The following is a 12344-nucleotide window of genomic DNA, read 5'->3' on the forward strand; positions in this document are numbered from 1 at the left end:
ACGAAAACACAACGGCACTCACATATAACGTAAACGGTGAACATGAACACACAACGACTAACATTACCGATGTGAACATTAACACAGACAACATGACCATCGTGAACGTGATCAATAACCGCCAGCGAAGCAGCGTCCCACAGCGGTGTAAGTGCACGCAGACATTAGCAGACTAACCACGTGCAGGCGCGTGCTCAGTACAGAGGCGTGCCTACAAACAAGACGATTAAGCGCCACTGCACGCGGTGGGCCGTACCAGGTGACTAGTGGGGGCTCCGTGACAGTATTTAATCAAAATGTAAAGAATTAATAACTGACTTCATTTATCATAACATATATTCTAGGGTTTTGGCTAATATTAAGGGTAATTAAAGGCAACCAAAGACATGCTACACTGTATGAAGTGGAAGAGCTTAGCGATTGGCATTAGGTAGTCCAGTCATCATATTAGTTTCCTCCAAGAACTGAATGAATATTTTTGGCAGCAGAAAGTCTTTTGGTGTTGCAGTGAGCTGTGTTTCAATACGGAGATGTTTGACCCACCTCCTAACCTTTTTGTTTGTTTGTTATTGTATAGACAAATTATGCATGATTGTTGCGGAAAGATTATTACTTCAATGTGTTTATAATCATGTAGGGTAATACTGAAAAAGTATAAAAAAAATTTTTTTCTCTCAAAAGTATTTTTGACTCATTACAAGCACGTCATTTTTTCTAATTTATCTGCATAGAGGAGATCAGGGTTGGTTGTCACCTGAGTTGGTTGGCCCATTACTCATATTCTGTAAACTGTGGGTACATCTATAGAAGTATTGACACTGAAATGTTCAGATTTGAGGGCAGAAGCCAATTGCCATATTTCCCTCTCTCTGACCTGAACAGACCTGATGTAAGATCAGTTTTGTGATTTTTCATAGCATAAAGTCCGTTTTTTGAGTCATATATTGAGAGGAAACTAAAATACCTTGAAATCAGCTTTTTCACTAAAAACAGTGGGGAAAGTATTGTAGTACCAGTTATTAGTTTGAACTGTTTCCTCAAATGTTGATGTCATTAACATGCCCTTTAGTGTAACTTCCTTTGTGGTGGTGGTGTCACACTCATGATGAGAATGATGGCATCTACCATGTCAACTCAAGGTGTGTTTATGTTCCTTGAATTTATGGTGCAATTATCAATCAAACAGTTTCCTCATTTCCATGGCAACATAGTCACATCTGAGTTTTCCAGTTTTCGTCTCCGTGGTTCCGTATCTCCTCCCCTTTGTGTCCAGCTGTTTCTAGTTTGTCCCTGATTGTAGTCCCATGTAAACCCCGTTCCTACATCTCTTGGTTGTCGGTCATTGTAGCTTTCTCTCTTTGTTTTGGTATGGTTGTCTTTCATGGTTTCTGGTTAGTTCTCGTTGTGTTTCGAGTAAGATCCTGTTTGTACTAGCTCCTCGCTCCTCTGTCTGTCTTTAGTTAGATCTCATTTGTCCTCACTCATATTTGTTTAGTTATCTCCTGTTTTATCTCGCTACTCGTTCATCACCCACGCTCTATGTTTAGTTACCCTCGCTGTCTGTTGCTTTCCTTCTTTAGTTCTGTTACCTGTATCTTCGTCGTGAATATTGTTTGTTTATCTTACTTAGTCCGGTTCTGTTATCCCCACTTGTCCAAGTCTTTGTGCTCATAGTTGTATTTATCATTGTGGTTCTCAGTTATTCTTTCTTTAGTGTGTGTGTGTGTGTGTATATTTTGTTGCCTAAGTCTCGCCCTCACCCTATTATCCTGTTCCTCCTATGCTTATGTTTTATTCTTTTTTCTGTTTTGTATTTTTTGTTTTGTCATTTACTCAGAATATCCTAGTACAGTAGGTTTGAGTCCAACATACCAATTAACTAGAATACTGTAGAAAATGGGGATCAATGCTGATACCTACAGTGCAAAATACATAAGGTCTATCTTAAACAATGATAAGTGCAATAAACAATAAGTACTAGAGTTTGTTAAACATAAACAATACCCTACAATAAGCACTAAATTAGTCAGTCAATATGGGAGCAGTGTCAGTTGTCCTTTAAATATTCTGCAAATAGATGGGTCTTCAGTTTGTGTTTGAAGACTGCAAGGGACTCTGCTGTCCGGACAGCAAATGGGAGTTCATTCCACCATTTTGGAGCCAGGACAGAAAATATGAAACTTGAAGCAAGGTATTTCAAGCCAGCCATATTTAAGGTTCGAAGTACTCGAGGTACAGATTGGGCTTTGACCAATGACCTGATGTATGAAGGGAGTGGTTCATTTTTGGCTTTGTAGGCAAGCATTAAGGTTTTAAATCTGATGCGTGCAGCTACTGGGAGCTAATGAAGGGAGTGCAGCAGTGGAGTAACGCAAGAACTTTGAAAGATTGAAGACCAGTTATGCTCCTGCATTCTGGACAAGTTGTAGAGGTTTGCTGGCTCTTAGAGGAAGACCAGTAAGTAGAGAGTTGCAGTAGTCGAGCTTTGAAATAACAAGACACTGCACAAGCACCTTGGTAGCTTCCTGTGAGAGAAAGGGCTGAATCCTTCGTATGTTACAAAGGAGAAATCTGGAAGACTGGGTTAGATTAGAAACATGAGCTGAGAACGACATTTGGCTGTCCAAAGTTATGCCCAGGCTACAGGCAGCTTCGGATGGTGATACCAGGGAGTTTTCGAAGGAAACTGTGAGGTCATGGTAAGGGTTGGGAGTACCTGGGATAAACAGAAGCTCGATTTTACTGGGGTTGAGCTTCAAGTGGTGGGCTGTCATCCATGACGCAATGTCAGTCAAGCATGCTGAGATACGTCTCAAGACCTGCGTGTCAGAGGGTGAAAAGAGAGAAATAATTGAGTGTCATCAGCATTGCAGTGATAGGAGAAACCATGAGTAGATATTACATCACCAAGAGAACGAGTATACAAAGAGAAGAGAAGGGGGCCCAAAACTGAGCCTTGTGGAACACCAGTGGAGAGTCTGCACGGTTTGGACGTGGATCCTCTCCATGTCACCTGATGGGACCATTCCTCCAGATAGGACTAAAACCATCTCCAGTCAGAGAGTTGGATATTGAGGAATGCACATTGGTTGGAGGAGTGGAAACAGAGGAAAAGGTCTGGTGGATTGCTGCAGCCTTTTCCTGAAAGAAGGTAATAAAATCCTCTGGAGTAAGAGATGAGGAAGGAGGGGGAGGGGAGGATTAAGGAGAGGAGGAAAGAATAGTGAGGCGCTTGTGTGGGTCAGATGCTGATGATTTGAATTTTCCTCTGTAGTAGGATGACTTTGCAGGTGTTACTTCCAATGAGAACTTGGAAAGGAGAGACTGGTATGAGCTGAGGTCTGATTCTAGGTGAGATTTCCTCCACCGCCTCTCTGCAGTCCTTAGTTCTCTCCTGTGGCAGTGAAGTGTTTCTGTTAGCCAGGGGGCAGGTGGGGAGGACTTAGCAGGTCTAGAGGAGAGAGGGCACAGAAGATTCATTGATGAGGAGAGTGTAGAAATGAAAGAATTAGTAACTGTATCCAAAGTGAGAGAAGACAGAGAGTCAGGGTGAGGAAGGTTGGACAAAATAGACGTAAGGGAAGAGGAAGTTATGGAGTGCAGATTGCGACGGAAGGAGGAGGAACACCATGGGGAGGACTTGCTGGAAAGAGAAGGGAGGGAGAGAGAGAAGGATAAAAAGTGATGGTCCAAGAGGTGGAGGGGGGTGACTGCGATGACCGATATTGTGGTGGTATGGGTGAAGATCAGGTTTAGAACATTGCCCGCTTTTTGAGTCGAGGAGAGTGGTTGAGGGTGAGGTCGAATGCTGTCAACAGAGGAGAATCTCCAAGGAGAATGAGTGGATTTCCTTCAGTGGGGAATTGATTCAGGAGGATGTCAAGCTCATCAATGAAGTAATCTAGGGAAATTGGAGGGCAGTAGATGACATTGATAAGAAGTTTGATGGGGAAAGACACTGTATTGGCATGAAATTCAAAAGAGGAGATGGAAAGAGTAGAGAAGGAAAGCAGAGTGATGCACCTCTCTCAAGACAATAGTAAACCTGTGCCACCATCCCTGCCGAGACGCCTCGATGAATGGGTAAATGAAAAGACGGAGGACAGGGCAGCCGGAGTCACATAATACATAAAAACTGCTTGTTTCAGTTTCCTTTTTATCATTGAGTTAGCTCACAGCTGAGCTTATTGTTTTTTTTTTTGTTGTTGTTATATGGAATAAAGACCCTCCGCAACTCCACTCGCGTCTTGCTAACAAGGTTATAAACAGGACAAATGTGGATAAACAAGACACGGGTGAGTATAATAAGGAGGTGGAGCACATGAAATATAAAACGATTCACATCTATTACATTTATCACGGGACGCTCCTCCCCGGCCACCCCCATGACTCACGTGATGCGGCCTGCCACGTGCAGGGGGTTCACCGTTGTCTATAGCCACACTCCCGTGATGGCACGCACCTGCACAGGGTTTATTATTGAGTGTTTGTTCATCTATTTAAACCCCTGTCAGTGCGTGCCTCGGGGTTGGCCATTGTAAATGTAATTGTAAATGTTTGGTCAACATACACCAATTAACATTAACATTGTCGAATGTTTACGTTGTGTATAACCGTTTATGTGTGAGTGCCACTGTCATCATTAGTGTGTATTTTCTCACTGGGTATGTTCTGTATTCTTCATTAGACCACCAGAGTGGCTGGAGCTAAAATTGTATCAGGAGACATTGTTGCCAAGAATGGATTCATTCACCTGATCGACACAACAAGTGTTAAAAAAAACCCTCAAAAATGCAGTGGAAACCTCGTACTGTTATGTAGTGGAAATGATAGACTGGTGTTTCTTTGCCAGGTTCTCATCTCTGATCGTAAGCTGAGTGAAGGTTTACTTGAGGTGCTTAACCAGAGACCACAGTTCTCTCTCTTCAGGGACATGCTTCTTGTGGGTATCCCCTAATGCTCTTCTTGTAGGTCTGTCATACTGCCAGTCTCTCACAGGGAAGGATATGATTGTCTCTCCTTAGCTTTTATGGTGTAAGCATCATTAACGTGATTAAATTTAGCTTTTCTGGTGCTTTAGAAATTCAACTTGACTGAGGAAATGGAGAGCGCCTCTGGTTTTACATTGTTCGCACCTACGGACAGTGCTATTACTGAAAATCTGAAGAACACCGGTGAAAGCTCATTGGTACTGTACACACACACACACACACACACACACACACATGTTTGGTGTTTGTTTATATGTAATAGTGTGTGATTTCTCCAAACTAGGACCTGAATGTGACGCGTTACCACATTGTGCTGGGTGACACCCTGAGGCAGGCGGACCTGCAGGATAGCCTGTACAAAGACACCATGCTGGGTTTCTCCTATCAGATAGGCATTTTCTGCAAAGACAGTAACGTAGGTCGACTCTTTACCCCTGTGAACGGGGAAATCCATAGGAACATATGGGATGTAGGAGAGATGTGCGTTAAACCACCCAGTACACATGAGAACAGCTACTCTGTTCCCAGTCAGTTGTGGAAAATGGAGCCTAAATGCTCACAGACATGCAGACAGACACTCACAGACCCACACAAACATGTCTCCGTCTTCCCACAGTAACACTAGTGAGTGAGGAACAGTCGAACCCTTTCATACACAGAGAGCATCGAGAGCCGCACACTTAATAAATCTCTCTCTCTCTCTTTCTGTCTGTTCTTCTCAGTGGTGGGTGAATAAGGCTCTGGTGACTGCTACGGACATTTTGACTTCTAAGGGGATCATCCATGAAGTGTCTGCTGTACTGAAGGTGCCCAGGAACCGCTGTGACACAGCGTCCACCAAGATCTTCCAGGTGATTCCCTCTGCTGTGCACAGCTCGCCCAGACTCTCTCACCCGCCACACGCCTTCACAGGCAACAGGGCAGACCCAGTTTGCTGAGCTGTTTGTCAGGCATGAGTTTGTGATCTTCTGGAATAACACTGTATGCAGGGGCAGTGCATGGACTGCTTTCACCCAACCGAGAGCCGTTGTCCCCCTGGAACCCAGCAAGTATTCACGGTAAAATCAATGGCACGTCTCTAAAACAAGCTATTCATCTAAAACACACGTATTAATTACTTTATGTGCCACCGTTTACAACCATAATCTAGTCAGATTAACCAAACATTAGTTTAGCTTTTTAAATCCATTCAGTGCTCATTTGGGAGTGTGGCTGTGTTTCATAGATGTGGCTAATGGTATTTTTACATTTACATTACATTTACTGTTTTTACATTTAAATTTCCATTTTTACATTTTTGCATTGAATTCAATATTATGTTCTTGTTCATATAATTTTGTTTTTATCGGTGTCACTGTATTGTTAATAAGACTTCAGTCTCAGCTGGGTTTTCTGGGTAAAATGAACATTTAAATGGAGCAGACTGACATGTCCTGATTTTGTCTCTTTTTTTTGCCCAAAGTCCATAAAAAGGACCAAATGTGCATATAGCAGGAGGAAACACGGGATGTTCATTGGCTGTGAGGCTTCCTGCCAAAAACGGACCATCGTACGTGAGATTTTTAAATTGCTTTCTTCTGTAAGTTGTTTAAATGATGGTGCTGAATTTTGCACATGTTGGATTGAGTATGTTTTAACACTGATGTGATTTTACTGTTATTTTGTCATCATTAAGTTTTGATTGGAGGGAGGTTCCCTCTCTTGTTTTCTCTCTCTCCCTCTCTGTAGGTAAGGAAGTGTTGCGAGGGCTTTTATGGTGTTAACTGTGAGAGCTGTCCAGGGCCAGAAGGCCAGCCCTGTTTTGGTAACGGTGTGTGTGTGGACGGTATTAATGGTACAGGAGCGTGTCGGTGCAACCCTGGCTTTAACGGCACAGCCTGCGAGTCCTGCCAGACGGGAAAGTACGGCATCCACTGTGACCAAGGTATTCCGCCGTGGAATCTACCTTTGTAACGTACCTTTGTAATGTACAACAATGTAAGTTCCCAATACACTACAGGTAAAAGCTTGTTAAACCTCCACATATTTCTCTCAGTCGTATTTGTTCCCTTTTTCCCTTGTTCTCTCTTTTCCTCTCACTGCAGACTGTAAGTGTGTGAATGGTCACTGTAATGATGGTCAGGAGGGGGATGGCACCTGCGATTGTGACGTTGGATGGAGAGGAACACTCTGCTCTATAGGTGAGGAATTACACACACACACACACACACACAAATTTAATTTCTTTTTTGTGGTGAGAAAAGAAACTTAGCTCCGTGTTTTATTTCAGCCATAACCACAGACTCATGTAAAGGGACGTGCCACACCAGTGCAAAGTAAGTGAGGCCCCCTCTCACTCTCAGCCCCCTCTCACTCTCAGCCCCCTCTCACTCTCAGCCCCCTCTCACTCTCAGCCCCCTCTCACTCTCTGAAACATCTCATGCTCATACTCCTCTTTCTGGGACCTCTAATATACCTTTATATTTGTCTTAAAATGTGCGTATTTTGTTAACTTTGTTTGAATGTGTGTGTGGTTTTCAGTTGTCTACTGAACGTAGCAGATAGTTCATATTACTGTAGATGTGCAGCTGGTTACCAGGGCAACGGTACATACTGTACAGGTAGGTAGTGGTTTAAAGATTTGCCCCCTGCCACGTTACAAAGTGAAATTTGAGACTCGGCTCTGTTTGTATTTGTGTGTGGGTGTGTGTTTCCTCAGCGGTGAACGCTTGCGCGAAGGATAATGGCGGATGCTCCTCCAGCGCTGTGTGTAAGATAACTATCCCAGGACGCAGGAAGTGTGTGTGTAACCCAGGTTATGCAGGGGATGGAAAAGTGTGTGTGTGTAAGTCTGACATGTCTCAGTTTCAGTTGTGATGTTTCTTGAGTGTGCATGTTTGTGTGCATGCTTGAGTGTGCATGTGAGGAGTGTGGTAATTCTGCTGATAATCATCTATTAGGCAGGGGAAGCTCAACTATGTTATTCCTGTACACCTTTAATTTAGGAACAGGATGAGAAAACCACAGAGCAGCAGGTGTGTGCAGGAAGAGAGTCAGAGAGAGAGAGTCAGAGAGAGAGAGTCAGAGAGTATGAAAGAGGGTTGTTTGTGTAGCCTCTATACACTCTATACATCTCTGTACACCCTGGAAAGCAGTGTCCCCAAATTTCTATTATGCAGGTAAGTTTGGCTGTGTGTGGTTGTGTGTGTGTGTGTGTGTCTTCTGGTGTGTGGGGTCTTAGGCTGCCCTCTACTGGCTGCAGTGTTATTATTTCCATCTTCCTGTAACCAGCCCAGTTGATTATGATCACATGAGTCAGTTTGTGGTTGATTTGGTGTTCTGTAGCTGTCACATGACTGTTCTGCTCTTCTCTAACAGGAAGTGTCCTTTCTGAATCCCAGCATTCAGGATATGAGGATGTGGATCAGGCGTTTGTCTCAGGTAACGGCCACTGCATGTTTGTGTCAAATTGGATCCCATTTAGAAATATTAGAATGATGGATAAGCAATAAAATAATTTATTATTAAAACTCACCTAGCTGAACCTTATTTATAATATTCTGTGATGAATGGTTACAGAAAATGTAAAATTTTACCTAGCATGAAATATTTATTTGTTCTTTTAGATTTCCACTTTGTCTCATATGAGTCTATCTGGTAGTGTGTGTTCCTCTTCGTTAGATAAATGAGAGCTTTTCTGTCTCAGAGTCTGATTTACTGCACTGGTTAAACATTTTATTCATCTGTAGATCAGAAGATGTTTTGCAGAAGTGCTTCCCCCATATTTTAACCAGAGTCACATGCAGTAGTTTACAAAAGACCTATCACAGAATGACTGTTTGTACATCATTCTCATTACAGCAGTCTGTTTTAAGTTATGTAAAAAACAAAGTTATCATCTTTTTCCAGAAAAGTCTGTGACTGTGGACCGGCCTGAGTATTATGATGATGTCACCACCACCGGTGACCTAATAAGTGAGTTCCTTTCTTAACTGATCATGTGATTCTACTTCCTTAAACCAAACTATGGAAAGATGACTGGACTGTTTTAAAGACAGTCTGCTTTTATTGAACTTAGGTGACATAGAAAGAGAGGACATACCAGAGAACTACGATGATGTCATCACTGCTGGACCCAGTCCTGATATTGTAGCAGGTATGGTTCTGTATTAGGGATTGTCTGTCAGACAGAACAAGCATTCTTACTACAAACCCATAACTGTTCATTTGTTTGGTGTGAATACAAGTATGAATTTGTATGGGGAGCACTTTTATATTCAGTCATCATTACAAACATCTGAGATCACAAATAAAATAAAAATTAATAACCAAACAAATAAATCAATAAAAAAGAAAAGACAATCATTAAATCATCTGTAAATGAATGATGCCTGTGCTACTTTTATGGAGCCTTTCTCTGCTTTAAGAGCTGCCAGCTCAGTAACATCTGTGTGTCTCGGTACATCTGTGTTTTGGTGTAGAGGACGTATCTGAGAATTATGATGATGTCATTACTGATGATCAGAATGCTGCTGTTGTGACAGGTATGACTAGTAATGTTTCAACATTGTAGCCTCATACATGAAAGCAGTTAATGAAATAAATGCTAATGTACTGGTATTTTCCTCTATATCTCTATATATAACAGAGGAGATGACGGAGAACTATGATGACGTTATTACCACTGGACTAAACCCAAACATTACAGCAAGTAAGATTTTAATACAAGGCCATTTATGTCAAATGCAAGCACTGAATCAGAACAATTGGTTGTAATGTAACACTTATTTTATTGATATCAGTATCATATGTCTTCTCCTGTTGGTATAGTGGCCACACCAGAAGACTGTAATGATGCTGGAACAAACCCAAATGTTACAGAAAGTAAGTATTTTTTTAAAATGTAGAAACTTTAATGCTGTAAATATATATTTATATTATATAATATTATATATATATTCGTTATATTTTAACATCATAATTGATCTTTGCATGTTGGTGTAGTGGACACACCAGAGAACAGTGATGACATCATCACTGCTGGACAGGACGTAGGAGGTGTAAATGGTGAGCGGCTTCCCTTGTTGTGTCCTCCACTACATTCCACCTGTATGGTGGAGTCGGTGTGTCAAATCAAGAACACAGGCAGCACAGTGAAAACATGGTCACATTAGTGATGACATGAGATGGAAATCTAATAATGTTGATGCATGACAGAGGACTCCTATTTATATATCAACTACAGTCTCCCTTCACTTATATAACAATTGCACCCATATTTATACAAGTGGAGACAATTGAGACAGTACTGGAGTTCAGTACCATCTACATCTAATTGTGTCCTACAAATGCGTCTGTCTAAGTGCGATCTACAAATGATGTGTCTGGTACCTTGAATCATGCAGAGGCTTAAAAGTAAAACAGAACTGGTTGTCATAAATGATAATAGGCTACATTTTATTCTTAAGATATTTTATTTAAGGCACAGTATTTGTACATCTTCATATATTATATTTCTTGGAAATCATGGAATTTCTTAGCACTATAGTGGTGATTAGATAAACACTGAGGCAATTTCTGTTTTCTCACTCATTAACATTTTACAAGCTGATTTAATATGTGTATAATACAAAAATAAAATATTTTAAGCTATTTTAAGATTTTAGAAAGAAAAATGTGAATGTACTCTTTTTACAGACTATGAGGACATGAAGGAGGAGCCTCAGAAAGAGATAAATCACATGACCAAGAGACCACACCAAGTGCCTTTCCTCAGGAAATTACATTTGAACTTCTTCAAACTCAAAAAATGATTTCTTTTCACAATATGGAACATTTTATACGACATTGTTTGTTTATTTCAGCTTTCAGCTGGACTCACACCCAGGTATAAAAATACCAAAGTTTCTTTCGCAGCCATGCGTCATCAATTGTTTCTCAACATTTTAAAAAATGGTAATATGTAGTACATAATCAAAGCTGAAAAGCTTTATCTCATGTATCTCACTTGTTCTTCTATTGAAATAAACACGTCATCTTTTGCAAGCTCTCCACATTTAATCATTCGGAATACTTTGCTTACGCTATTAGAGGCCTAAACTTACATTTTCAATTCTCAACAATCTTAGCAGCGTAGTAAATTAACAAATAAACAAATAGCCTAAATAAAACTAACGTTTATTGGAAAAGGCTCCCTATTTCTTTTTAATCTGTACTATCTAGGAGTCGCATCATAAAAATACACATTAAATAAAACATTTAACGTTTTAAAACATGAGGAAATTATATCTTACAGGCATTCAGGCGTGCTCAGTACAGAGGCGTGGCTACAAACGAGACGATTAAACGCCACTGCACGCGTGGGCCGTACCAGGTGCCTAGTGGGGCGGGGGGGCTCGGTGACAGTATTTAATCAAAATGTAAAGACATAATAACTTCATTTATCATAACAATATTCTAAGGTTTTGGCTAATATTAAGGGTAATTAAAGGGAACTAAAGACAAGCTACACGGTATGAAGTGGAAGAGTTTAACGATTGGTATTAGGTAGTCCAGTCATCATGTTAGTTTCCTCCAAGAATGTTTTTCAGAACTGAATGAATATTTTTGGCAGCAGAAAGTCTTTGGTGTGCAGAGGTTGCACAAAGCTTTGCTTCAATACGAAAATGTTTGACCCACCTCGTAACCATTTTATTTATTTATTTATTTATTTATTTATTTATTTATTTTTTGTGTAGAAAAAATTATGTTGTATGATTGTTGGGTAAAGATTATTACTTCAATGTGTTTATAATCATGTAGGGTAATACTGAAAAAGTATCAATTTAATTATTTTTTCCCCAAAGGTATTCTTGACTCATTACAAGCATGTCATTTAATACCTTGAAATCAACTATTTCACTAAAAACAGTGGAGACAGTATTGTAGTATTGTATTGTATTAGACAGCATTGTATTGTATTAATTTGAACTGTTTCCTCAAATGTTGATGTCATTAACATGCCCTTTATTGTAACTGCCTTTGTGGTAGTGGTTGTCACATTCTTGATGAAGATGATGTCATCTCAAGGTGTGTACTTGTTCCTTGAATTTATGGTGCAAATATCAACCAAACAATTTGCCACAACTAAATATTCTACTCGAAGCATTAGATTAAGTGACCTGAACAGTGTTAGATTCAGTTCTATAGATATTTGTTCACAGAAATATTTGGTAAATTTTTCATTCATTTCTCTTTAATGAGAATGCAATTTTGGTAAAAGGTGTTATTCTATTTTGTACAGTCATTTATTAAAGGGCTAATATAATTTTGTGATGGTGGCGGCACAGAGGGAGCAAGAGGTGAGGTTGCCAGAAAGTGCTCTTTATTCTCCAT

The 12344-nt window shown here is 40.4% G+C and overlaps 3 protein-coding genes across 3 annotated transcripts in view; all 3 read left to right on the plus strand.

Annotated features, from left to right (window-relative positions):
* Positions 1-12344, plus strand: part of LOC118241743 (scavenger receptor cysteine-rich type 1 protein M130-like) — a 63612-nt gene that overhangs the window by 21480 nt on the left and 29788 nt on the right. The gene's annotated exons all lie outside the window — the stretch shown is intronic.
* LOC118241742 (stabilin-2-like) lies at positions 5334-8309 on the plus strand. Its single transcript, XM_081723277.1, has 10 exons — positions 5334-5406; positions 5714-5842; positions 5981-6049; positions 6454-6540; positions 6720-6915; positions 7076-7171; positions 7261-7306; positions 7512-7591; positions 7690-7815; positions 7976-8309. Coding segments are annotated over exons 1-10 (879 nt in total). The 5' UTR covers positions 5334-5358; the 3' UTR covers positions 7978-8309.
* On the plus strand, positions 8281-11630 carry LOC145659808 (uncharacterized). The gene is made up of 9 exons (XM_081723092.1): positions 8281-8284; positions 8349-8411; positions 8880-8945; positions 9049-9126; positions 9452-9514; positions 9619-9681; positions 9801-9854; positions 9975-10037; positions 10668-11630. Exons 1-9 carry the CDS (start codon positions 8281-8283, stop codon positions 10781-10783), a joined length of 570 nt encoding a protein of 189 aa, XP_081579218.1. The 3' UTR covers positions 10784-11630.

The sequence above is a fragment of the Electrophorus electricus genome, chromosome 11 (assembly GCF_041902795.1).
Source record: "Electrophorus electricus isolate QZ-2024a chromosome 11, ASM4190279v1, whole genome shotgun sequence".
NCBI classification, from domain to species: Eukaryota; Metazoa; Chordata; class Actinopteri; order Gymnotiformes; family Gymnotidae; genus Electrophorus; species Electrophorus electricus.

Excerpts from the sequence above, each read along its gene's own strand:
- LOC118241742 (XM_081723277.1), top strand. The coding sequence starts at position 5,359 with ATGCTGGGTTTCTCCTATCAGATAGGCATTTTCTGCAAAGACAGTAAC. Across the intron at positions 6,050-6,453 it reads GAACCCAGCAAGTATTCACG|TCCATAAAAAGGACCAAATG; the intron begins GTAAAATCAATG and ends TTTTGCCCAAAG. Across the intron at positions 6,916-7,075 it reads CGGCATCCACTGTGACCAAG|ACTGTAAGTGTGTGAATGGT; the intron begins GTATTCCGCCGT and ends CTCTCACTGCAG.
- LOC145659808 (XM_081723092.1), top strand. Across the intron at positions 9,127-9,451 it reads CAGTCCTGATATTGTAGCAG|AGGACGTATCTGAGAATTAT; the intron begins GTATGGTTCTGT and ends GTTTTGGTGTAG. Across the intron at positions 9,682-9,800 it reads AAACCCAAACATTACAGCAA|TGGCCACACCAGAAGACTGT; the intron begins GTAAGATTTTAA and ends CTGTTGGTATAG.